At 39.7% G+C, this 11,898-nt stretch overlaps 1 protein-coding gene across 1 annotated transcript; it reads right to left on the reverse strand.

Moving 5' to 3' along the window:
- Window positions 1-1,325: 1,325 nt before the first annotated feature.
- Window positions 1,326-11,278, reverse strand: eef1e1 (eukaryotic translation elongation factor 1 epsilon 1). The gene is made up of 4 exons (XM_047348964.1): window positions 11,137-11,278; window positions 10,391-10,588; window positions 4,436-4,531; window positions 1,326-2,025 (listed from the first exon to the last, which is right to left on the reverse strand). Exons 1-4 carry the CDS (start codon window positions 11,218-11,220, stop codon window positions 1,882-1,884), a joined length of 522 nt encoding a protein of 173 aa, XP_047204920.1. The 5' UTR covers window positions 11,221-11,278; the 3' UTR covers window positions 1,326-1,881.
- Window positions 11,279-11,898: the final 620 nt, after the last annotated feature.

An 11,898-nucleotide genomic window follows, 5' to 3' on the forward strand; every position in this document is an offset into this window, starting at 1 on the left:
TGCTCACTGACTAAAGCTCTATAACAAATCTCTGAGACACTTCACAGGTCTACAGAACTGATTTTAAAGGTTGTAGGGGTCAATAACATCGACCCTGCATGGTGTGTAGCTTCGGCATCGGCACAACCAAACTACGGCTTGTCTGGGGTTAACTTTTGCGGGCAAAACTTTTTTCACACCTCTGTGGTGAGCAATGCTGTCTGATGGTGTGTTCGCAGGAACGATTAATTCCAAAAGAATGTTAACATAACCACGAGGACAAGGCCTTCTTTAATGCTTAGACCACGGCATAAACGGCCCCAACTAGTCACAAGGCTCGCTCAAATGACTTTGAGCTGTTTTTATCCTTCTTATCTACTTTGTAACACTCAGCAACAAACACACAGCGGGGCATCTAACACAACTTCAGTCAACAATGGCTCTGTCTTCTGGCTGGTTTATGCAAAACAGAACTTTTAAAGAATACCGTAAATACACACAGAGTAGTCAGCAAAGAAGTCAGAGGTCACGGGCTCTGTGTAGGTCTAATATATTGGCACAGGATGAAAATTATACTGACATCAGACAAAAAAAAAAATGCTTTGAGCAATCATTTTAATATGCAGAGCCTGTAAGCAGGAAGGAAAGAAAAATATTTCAACAGTGACCAGGAAAGCCTTAAAAACACAAATAGTACAACAGATTTCATTTTCTAAAAAGGTCACAAAGACTAATCAGTAGAAGGTATTCATAAGTTATTACTCAAATTGTAGCTGTTCTCTACTCTGCATTTCCATTTCTCATTACTTTCATGATGTAAACACACCAGTCCTACCACTGGCCTGTTAATGGTGCTAATAACAAGCATCCAGCCAGCAGCAGTCAGGCTTTAGGAGCTACAGATCATTGTTCACTTGTCACGAAAAAGATCCCTCGGCCTCTGGGTGCTCTTTTGCTGTGTGGCCTCCATCCTTTCGTTGCACACTCCGCTCGCTCACCGCCTCCCTTCGTCCTTCTCTCTCCAGTAGCCCCTGTGGGAGCGAGGGTGAAATGACACACAGTGGCTGACTGTCGCCCAAAGGGGCTAGGGTTCTGGCCTTGGCTGGCTGGATCTGTGTGGCAGCTGGTGAGCCCGCTGCCCTCTCTGTGGCCTGCAGCATCAACAGTGGTGGTAGTGGGACTGATTGGAGCCTCACTCTGATCTCCGACTCTAGCGCTGACGTTTAACTGCTCGCTGCTGCCCACACGACTGGTGGCGAGGAAGTGGAATGGTGAGCGGCGATTGAAAACAGACACATATAAATGCATGCAGACGAAGTAGAATAAGAACGAACAAAAAAACCAACGAATGTGCTAAGAAATTTAATACGATAGAAATCCAGAGTTAGAACAGTTTGGGCTGTGATGTTTATAGGGTTCTAACAATAATCAAGCAAGATCTTGGGACATAATACACTGCCAGTTAGGTTCATCACCTAGAGTACCAGCGGTAAAGCATTCAAGGCTCAGATTAAACAAGGAATCAACATTTACAGCTAGCAGCAGTGCACTATATTGCATTCAGTTTTCCCTTTAATAACAGCAAATGTCACAAAAAAACCCAAAAAACATAAACACTGAGTTACATCACTGTTCTGCCAGAAATGTAGGAGGGTTAAGACACCAGATTGTTTATAAATAGTATTTAGTTATTTATTAGTTACTAAAAACTGAACTATTTTTATCCTCAACAAATAATCAGTGGGGATATATTATTGACACAGAAACATGCACAAGAGAACAGTATGTGGAAACATCTGTGTTTTATGACATTAGGAGATCCCTTGTCCGGGTTTGGCAGGAAGGTTGGAAAAGTTGTACCGCGACAGGCTGAGAGGAGGAGGAGGAGGATGATGTCTAGCCTCAGTGGTGTCTGCTGGTGTAAAGTCTGTTCCTGAGCACAACTACTGGAGGGAGGTGGTGTCGGACCCCGGGTTGGTGCTGGATGTGGTCGAACCACCGTGTCACATTCACGCACTGCTCTTTTTCCTGGACGGTCAAGTCCAGCTGAAATGGAGGAGGAGGTATAATTATATTTTAAAGACAAAAACTTTTAAAAGCAGCATAACACATCATGAGAAGGCCAGTACATATATATTCAATATTATCTGAAGATCATATTATAAACACCCTAAATCGAGATTATTTGGCTCTAATTTATACTTGTTTTAAGGATTATTTAGTAAATTTTAATCTATTGTACTTTTATTTCTGACACTTTGTTTCGGAAATGTGTTTACTAATTAATTTGTTAAGATGCTAGTCTAAAAACGCCACAGCAATAATTTATTTATCCAAAAGGAAAGAAGAATTGTATTTAAAAGATTGTTCATATTATTTTAATTTCTGTTTATTTATAATTTAAACTGTGCAACATACAGTAAAAATCTAAAACTTTGAGGTGGAATTTTAAATTCTATCAGAATGAGACAGTAAATAAGATAAACCACATATTTTAACTGAGATAATACGCTTAGTTGGATATAATTATGACACCCTTAACAGAAATCCAATACTGATACACCAGAAATGTTTATGATCTTTTATGTTATACCTGATGACAAAAAAACTCGCTGCCAGATGAACTGTGGTTCAGGTCAAAGCAAATCCAGTTCTCAGATTGTGCACAACATTCTACTATGGTGGATAATATTTATACCCATGATAGTCTTAAAAATGACTTAAAACTATAAAAAGTTTAAAGAATAAAAATTTTCTTCTCTTAAATTTAACATAAAAAACAAATTGAGAAAAGTTAACATAAAAAAAGAAAAAAAGAAATCTGTTTTCAGGGATTAGGTGCGGTTTAATTTTTCTGGGGGGACGGGAATTTCCACAATAAATCAATGGGAGAAAACTGCTAGTCTTACTTAGATGAAACAGCTTAATTAGAAGGTTATTTGAGAATATTTGGGACATTCTTGCTGGTAATCCCAGCTGAACAGACCTTGTGAATCGAGGTCTGCCTGTAACAACCCAAAGCTTATTTATAAATGAACTGCAAATAAAGGATCGCAGTTCATAAAATAGATCCGCTTGCATTCAATCAGATGAAGAGCTGTCGAGTTCTGCACCAGCATCAAAGTTTTACCTGATAGGATAAAAGACAGAAATCATAGACTTTGCTGCTGCAACACAAATCTTATTTGGCCCATTGACCGCTTGTGTTTTTTTTATCGCGCCATTAAATGAAATAGGCAAATTCCACACATATACAAACATTGAGCCTGGAACCCTTTTAGCATCAGTCAGGTTTAATGTTTGTGTAAACTTGTTTTTTCCTGAATTGAACATCGGCACAGGCCGAGGTCGAGGGTTGGGCCAGCTGACCCGCTGTCCCCGAGGTTAAAAACCACACTGACAGCAAATCAAAGTGACGCTCATCTGCCTGGTGGCGGGGTCCAAATTTCCATCTCCGCCACAACCGCTGACATCTCCCAACATGTGATCCCTCCCTCCCCGAGTCTCGCTCAGCCGTTGCCGTTTCTGAACTCGCTTTTCTTTTATCCTGTAAGGCGGAACAAACTTACTTGTCCCTGGTCTGAGGCTAAAGCCATCACTTCATGCCTCATCACTTTATCTGTTTGAAGAGAACTGAAAATGTGTTTAGAATCCGTGTGTTCATTGCCAGCTTGTCCTCGATGCCCTTTGGCCATATGACTGGTCTAATTGCGTGTTATATACGATGACAAATTGATAATTAGAGTTGTGGTTTGACAAAAGTGAGAGATGAGATGAACTGAAACTGAAGGGAAAAGGGATGGATGCCTCGATTCCCAGTATATGGCTATAAGAAATCCCTGAGAAAATAAATCAATCTAGTTTACTCATGCAGCATCACATTAAAAAAAACTAAAGATGCCTAAAGTTGGCCTAAACGTTTTGTAGTATCACAAAAAGATGAATCTCAAAAACATCCAAATCTTTATTAGCTTCAGGAAAAGACTAAAAATGCATGCGCTTCTGGACATCTAGAGCAGTTAGAGTCCATCCACCTTGCCAAATATATAATAGTGTGAATGTCTGACACTTAAAACATAATACCCTACCAAATATTGCAGTCAAGCAGTCCTATGCAATTGCAATTTTGCAGGCACTGATATTACGGTTCAGTATATTCTGCAGCTCTAGTTGCGATGTTTTTGTTTAGCAGCGCCAGGGAAACTAGACCTAGTGGATAGGAAGATGGATGACGCTAAAACAAGAACAATTCTGGAAACAGGAAAACCTGTTGGAAGCTGCAAAAGACTTTTGACTGACAGAGGTTCATCTTCCAGCAGGACTACAACCCCAAACCTAAACTTTACAGTTATGCACTTGGTCTGAGTCGATCACATTAAATCTCAATAAATAAAAAAAACACTTTGTGGTTGTAGTGGGAGAGAGAGAAAGAGAGAGATAGAAAGAAGGAACTTACTATAATTGAGTGCATCCCATAGTACATAAGAACATCAGATAAGGTTAACTGGTTCCCTGCCAGGTAGACTTTGTCTTGCAGGTAGAGGTTGAGGTCCTGAAAGAGGAAATTTCCAAACACAACATAACATATGCAAATCAAGTCTGAAAATATGATAATTTATGCATTACGGTAAATATTTCTGTGTAAACACACTTGTCTTCACATGACAGATGAAAACATTCTATGAATCATTAATGAAGCTCCCCTTATTTGACTTTTAGTTTCATCTTATTCCAAAATCCTGTTCCAAGTATCATTTTATTTAATCTAATATTGTTTATGACAGTTTCTCTCATGCATAGCTGTTATCATATTTTACATTAAATGTAGCTCCTTTAAACGTGTAAAAGGCACCGAAACGGCCTAAATATCAGTTAACCTATAAATCAGTGGGTGCTTGAGGTACATGGGACCGGAGCTGACTGGCATCTGCATGTCTGTGATGTGAATAGAAATAACTTGTAACCTGAGGGGGTATTGTCATCTCTCGTCATGGCTGGAGACTTAACACAGATGCCCGACAAAGCAGGCTTTTGGTTTGCTCCACAACAAAATGATCACAAATCTAATGAAGGTGTTTCAAACTTGGGTGGCTTTTTTGTGCGTTTCTCAGCCTGTGTATGCAAAGTCGCACATGGAGGAGCTGGTCCCAGGGGACGGGGGGACCGTCTTTAGCGCTTGTACATTGCACAAAGGGAAGACTTTCCACACACACTTACAGAAGCATCTTGGGGGCAAATGGAGTTATTGTGCAGGAAGAGTGGGTGATGCCAAACAAGGCATGAAGACAGCAGACTTCCTCCACTTCAAGAATCAGATCCTTGCTTTTGTTTGCCTACAGCCATGGATCTAAAGCCCAGTCGTGCATCAGAGGAGTGGGAGGCTCTCCTAGTAACCCCCACCAACACATACGAGCTTCAACCTGAGTTCTATTCTACCTGAACTGGGCATTTAACTGAACTGAATCTAAAGCTGCGTGTTGCCCTATAAGGCTAAACGATAAGAATTCTTTGCTCCTTTAATTAAGCACAAAAGCTGAACATTTAACTATCAACATACATAATATTTAATGATGCTATTAATGCAATTTACTGCATGAGTTTGGATCAATCTGTTCCTTACGTACTTTATGGCACATATAAGGACAAAACATCTGCTGCCACGATGCTCCAAGGAAAACCTCTCAAATAAAAGTGCTTTTGTTTAGGAAAAATATTTGGGTCAATTATTCCAAGGGCCAAACACTTCATGCAACCAACATGTTTGATATCTTATCCAGATTTTAGAATTTAACTGAAAGAAATCCTCTTGTTCATAATGGCGATACCCAGACATGAACACATTTGTTTGCACCCCTGATAAACATGTCTAAAAAGCATTTAAAAAAATTATAAATTATAAATAAGCTTTTATTCTGTAAACATGATGAAAATCCAGCCTTTAATTTGAATAGATTTAATTAGTGGAGCTAAAAAAATAATATTTATATAACCCTCCTTTGCTAATAAGAGCACACAGCCTTCTATATTATTTCACGAGGTTGGAGATACAGAAAAAGTTATGTTTAACAGGTTTAGGGTTTAGGATTTAGGCCTAGGGACTGTTTTGAATCCTATTTAAAGACCTTACGACAATCTCTTTTCAGTTTTCAAGGTTTCATAGGCTTCTGATCCTCCACCATATTTAACTTGGGCACTTAGGTGCTTTATCTCATATTCATCCTTTGCTTCACACCAAACCCACCTGGAATGTTTGTTAGTCTAATCTGACCAAAACACGAGGTTCCCAGTTAAAGTCTAACTAAAGTTTAGCGAACTCCACGATTATACGTTTGTAATGGAAGACGTGAGTTATTTTTATTAGGCCCAAACCACCACATAGCGTACAGACAGCGTTTAATGTTTTTTGGAGGCTTGACGCCACTAAAATCTTAATGCCACTCTTTGCTCCAGTTCTTTAGAGATTTTTGTTTCTGCATTTACTTGCCTGCTCACTGGGTGTGTGGCAAGATCAATCTGTGTCCGTCTTCTGCTTCACATCGTATTTACACTCCAGGATAAATACAGTTCCTAAAATATCTGCAATCAACATGAAAGGTAAAGCATATATTTTAAAAACACTTCATTTTAATTGTTAGTTATGCCAACAATTGTGTTACTGGGATTTTTGCTCAACACCATTTTCAAGCAGGGGATTTTTTTTCCTCACTAGATACAGGTACACATAAAAAAATGTGAATTTTGTGAAAATGTGCAATATTATTTTCTCTCCTTTCAGAAAGTGAAACTCGTATATCATATAGATTCATTACACATAGAGGGAAATATTTGAAGCCTTTATTTCTTGTCATTTTGAGGATTGTGGCTGACAGATATAGAAAATTACAATATTGTAAAAATTTTAAATATTAGAAATTCATGTTGTCACACCATAATCAGCTAATTAACTCAAAACACCTGAAAAGGTCACCTTCCACAAGGTCATTGTTAAAGAAGCTGGTTGTTCAGAGTAGTCTACGAACTTTGGATGAAAGTGTGTGTAAATAAATCCACGAAAACTTTAGACCTGCCGGGAAAATGTGCGGAAGCCACGCAAACTTTTTCAATCGACAATGATAAACTACAGAAAACTAAAACTCACCTAAATACACTGAAATGTGACTCCATTCAGCTTTATTTAATTCATGGAGAATCAAACCTGATGTTTTTTCATGAGTTTGAGCTTTTATGGTTTAAACCAGAGCGATGAAACTGAATCACATTTCTCGTCATACGATAACGTAACACACCTCAGAAAAAGGTGGGAACAACCTCAGTCAGATATAAACTGGGAAACTTCCTCTGCTTCTGTCATCTGTAGATGGAAATGCTCATCGGTCTCTGCACTGAGGAGCATAAAATGCATGTGAATCATCTAAGGGACACTCTAACTGAGAAAGAAAACGGTGTCTGATCAGCAGATCAATTCCTAACAAGTCAGGCTTGATGATTCCTAAGCTGGACAAGCTGGAGATAATCACATGTCCATAAATAGCTGCGTAAAGTTGCACGTTATCGTGGAACGGTGGCTGCTTTTGCACAGGTGGCGGACGTTGCCAATGGAAGAAGTCGGAGGAAGCGTTTTTTTCAGAGATCGTACTGACCTGCTGGTACATGATGATCCATGGTTTATTGGCTAGTTCAGATTGTCCAGGGCAATTATTTTGGAGCTCTGCATGGAGCTGGCCTCAGTGTTACAGAGGGAAACCAGGAGGAACTGTGTCTGCGGTACGAGTTACAGTTCTTGCTACGCTGCGCTCCTTCTAACCGGAGCTTTTCAGAGGGAGCTGACTGACAGGTCGGGTGTTTAACAGTCATCCCTGAGCCGGGCCATGCCGACCATATGGGTCAGCCTCATCCATATGTTGCTCCAATATATAAAGTTCCCCTAAACTGTGGCTCTCACACTGCGAGGAGATGATTTCTGAATGTACTCAGAGCTATGAACTGCACCCATACTACTATAAGGGCACCAGCTCTAAGTGAAAATGCGTTCATGAATAGAAATGTAATTAAATATATGTGCAACCTATTTGTGATGCGCAAATGCAGTGGCAGATGGCCTCTTAAGTCATGATTCCTTTATACTATCAAAATAATTATAATTAATCCAATAATAGTAGTTGTGTTCCTCCGTGTGCGACGTCCTGAATGGTTGTGAAGATTTTCACACAGTGTGGTGGTGAGTCTCCCAAATAGAAATAAAGGAGACATATTCTGATCATTATGATGATCAGCATGAGCTATGAATGAGTTTTGTGCAGCAGCTAGACAGCGCCGTTTGATTTAGATTCACACATTGTAGAACTAAACAGGTTCGAGCCGACAAACATTTGATCCTCAGCCAGGTTTGAGTCACTGATGTCATTCAAGTAGTTGTTAGTTTGCTGTAACTGACTACAAACATCCCTCATTGTGTGTAAACAGTCTGCCTTGTTCTTCTGTTGAAAGGAAGCGGTGTTTCGACTGTCACAGCACCGTTGCCATGGTTATTTGGAAACGTGATGGGTGACTTCCGGTTATTTATACTACTTTGTATAAGTATTTAGGGGAGGGGACCGGGAAGTCCAAGTGTCACATGCAGCTATGTCAAATCCACCCAAATTTGGGATGTATGAAGGCTACGTGTGCGGAGACATATCTACGTTTCGTACATCTGAATTTCTCCCATACGCAAATTTTTACTATGAAAGCTACAAACTCTTTTGTACATGGGCCCCGTGGGCTGTTCCTAATTGGTCCAAAGTCCACTTTTCAGATGAAAGTAAAGTTTGCATTTTGCTTGGAAATCAAGGTCCCAGAGTCTGGAGGAGGAGTGGAAAGTTACAGAATCCACGTTACTTGAAGTCCAGTGAGAAGTTTCCACATTCAGTGATGATTTGGGGCACCATGTCATCTCTTGGTGTTGGTCCACTGTGTTTCCTAAAGTCTACAAGCTTTATGGAAATGCTGATTTGATTTTCCACCAAAAGTGGGTTTAATAACTATGGTGTTACAGTGATTGACCTGAACCCAATAGAGAATCTATGGGGGACTGTCAAGATGAGCGACACCAGACGCAACAATGCAGATGACCTGAAGGCCGCTTTCAAAGCAACCTGGGCTTCCACTACACCTCAGCAGAACCACAGACTGATCATCTTATGTAATATTCTAATTGTCTGACACACTGAAGTTTGGGTTTGTGTTATCTGTAAGCTTTAGTTATTAAATTTACAAGAAATAAAGGCTTGAAATATTCCACTTCATGTGCAATGAATCTATATAAGCTTTAGTTTCTAAGATAAGTGACAAAATTATTGACCTTTTCCTGATATTTTATTTTTAGAGGTACCTGTAAATGTACTGAATTTAAAAGTCTGGTTTCTCTAAAAATTTCATTGCAAAATTATTCTGCTGCAATAACCTTTTATACATCTTTACCAGGGGTGCCAACAAACCCGTCCATGTTTTGTCAAAAATATCATAATGGTGCTCTTGGCTATATACTTTTAACTGAATATTGCTCAAGTTAGTTAACCCAAATGTGTTAGGGGGGCGTTCCCAGATGAATTAATATGTAACTATCTTTAAAAACAGTGTATTTTTCACAGATGTTAGATGTTTACTTAAAAAAACTAGTTGACGCTCTTAAAGTATGAATTTCTTATTTACATCCCCGGGAGTGGAAGCTTAAGAGATCCTGCTGTTGACTTTTGCATCTCTGAATAATTTAATGGGAGACGACTGAAGCGCTTGAAAGAAGAGAGTTAAGGATGCAGCTAAAGCAGCAGGACAGGACAGGGGGGCCACTGGGCACCAGCGCCGAGCTGCTCAGGGCGACTTCCTCCTGTAAGTGGCGCCATTAAAATATTTAAAGGCCTGTCCAGATAACATGTTGCAACACAGCATGACTCCATAGCCATGCCACAACAGTGTGTCATGCTGTGAAGAGAATACGCACACACAAACACACGCAGGGACTTCACACTGACAGGACGGTGCCAAGAGGCGCCTAGTGTCCAGCACAAGAGTGGCTGACGATCCGTTTCATGCTGACTGGCGTCAGGCACATTAAAGCAGTTTTCTTTGTCGTGTGGGGCCGTGTCACTGAAGAGCCATACATCAGCTTTTATTCCGGTCGCTTGTGCCTTAACAAGGCAAACGAACAAATACAGGCGTATTGATTCATTAGTTAACAGAGAAAGGGAAGTGAAAGGGATCAATATAGTAAAAAAAAAAGAAGTAATGCCTAAAATTTTTAACAGATGCTGGAGGGATTAAATTAATTCAAAATAAATTTAGAATGAACAGGATTGTGATCAGGGAGCAAAGATACATTCAGATCCTAAAAAGTGGAAATATCAAAAGGTCTTTCTTGAATCTGACTTTTCACCTTGAGGATGCTCTTGATGTCCTCCTTTGCGTGGCTGTCAAGTTTGGTCACCCTGTACTCCAGCCACTGCTGCACCACTGCCCTGCCTTCTGCACTGTCACCCAGCAGCTCTGGGCGCTTGGCCTCCTTCACCAGGTGACAGGCGATGGTCACCAGTCCTACCAGTGGGGGAGCGTTATTATTCTGCATCACAGGCACCTAAATGGGGAGGTGTGAATAAAGGAAGGGCAGTGAGGTGTCAACAACTGGATTTCAGTAAAACTGGTTTCCTATAAAAGTTTCATGTCAAAATTATACACATTTACGAAAGTCCGATCTTCCGTGTTTTCAGTCCTGTTAAACCAGATTGTAAGGACATGGATGTTTGTTTTTTTTTCCTGACTATAACCATCAGCGGAAGTGCACACCCACTTTAAAGTGCTGTAAATCCATGGACAGCCAATGGTGCACAGCTGACTCCATCCCTCTATATACAGAGCTTGCTGCTCCTTTCATAGAGCTTCCACGTTTAAGTAAGATAGCTGGGTTTAATTTCTGATATTAGCATGTTCTTCAGTATTAAATGCAATGACATATAAACCATTGATATGAGAAAGAAAACAGAAGCTACGCCCTATTTGGTCCACATGCTTAGCTTGTTAGCATTTCTTTGATAGTCAACGTGCACCTCTCGCAGGTGTTTGCGGGCACCCAAATGCCAATACGTCCTCATAATCGCGTGGGGACACAAATTACCAACAAATTACCTTTTTATCCCCTTGTGTGCTAAACTTGTTCGGCTTTTTTAAGCCCAAATATTTCTCCAGCGACGCTAACTCCCGTAACGCCATGTTTCCGAGTGTGTAAAAGCAGCAGAGAGCGCGACGTATGTGATTGGATGAGAATACCTACTCCTGCCTCCCCAAACTTTGATTGACAGAATATTTATCCAATTAAAACGTTTAAGATGCTTGCGCATTCCTTTCGTTTTATTGCGTCAGTGAATATGACAAATAGAATAAAGTAAATGTTATTTTCAATCTGCCAATCGGTCTTTGATTTTTGTAAAAAAAAACAAAAAAAAAAAAAAACAGAAATACTTCGATTTTCTTTAATAATCTAATGCAAGTAAAGATAATAAATCAGCCATATAAAGGGTAATGAATAAATAAATAAACTTTATTCTGATGTTTTTCGACATGTGTGACCTGCAATACATGCAACTGTAAAACCGGAAAGATTAAAAATATCTACCATTACTGGCATTTGTTATTATATCAACCATATTTCAAATGAAATCTTACTTAGGCTTTATGAAAAGCTGATAAAATGTTTATTTTGTTTATTTATGGAGAATCATTTCACAACAAAATGTCATCTCAAGGCAGTGGAGAGGAAAAACAGGTCTAATTCATATCTAGTTTTATAGAATCCTGATCATTCCAATACAACCCATTCATATATCAGATTCTGATACAGTTATTGACAGTCCTTTAGCAGGGTGTACTGGACTCACATAAAATCAAGGC

Source organism: Girardinichthys multiradiatus, chromosome 21 (assembly GCF_021462225.1).
Source record: "Girardinichthys multiradiatus isolate DD_20200921_A chromosome 21, DD_fGirMul_XY1, whole genome shotgun sequence".
NCBI classification, from domain to species: domain Eukaryota; kingdom Metazoa; phylum Chordata; class Actinopteri; order Cyprinodontiformes; family Goodeidae; genus Girardinichthys; species Girardinichthys multiradiatus.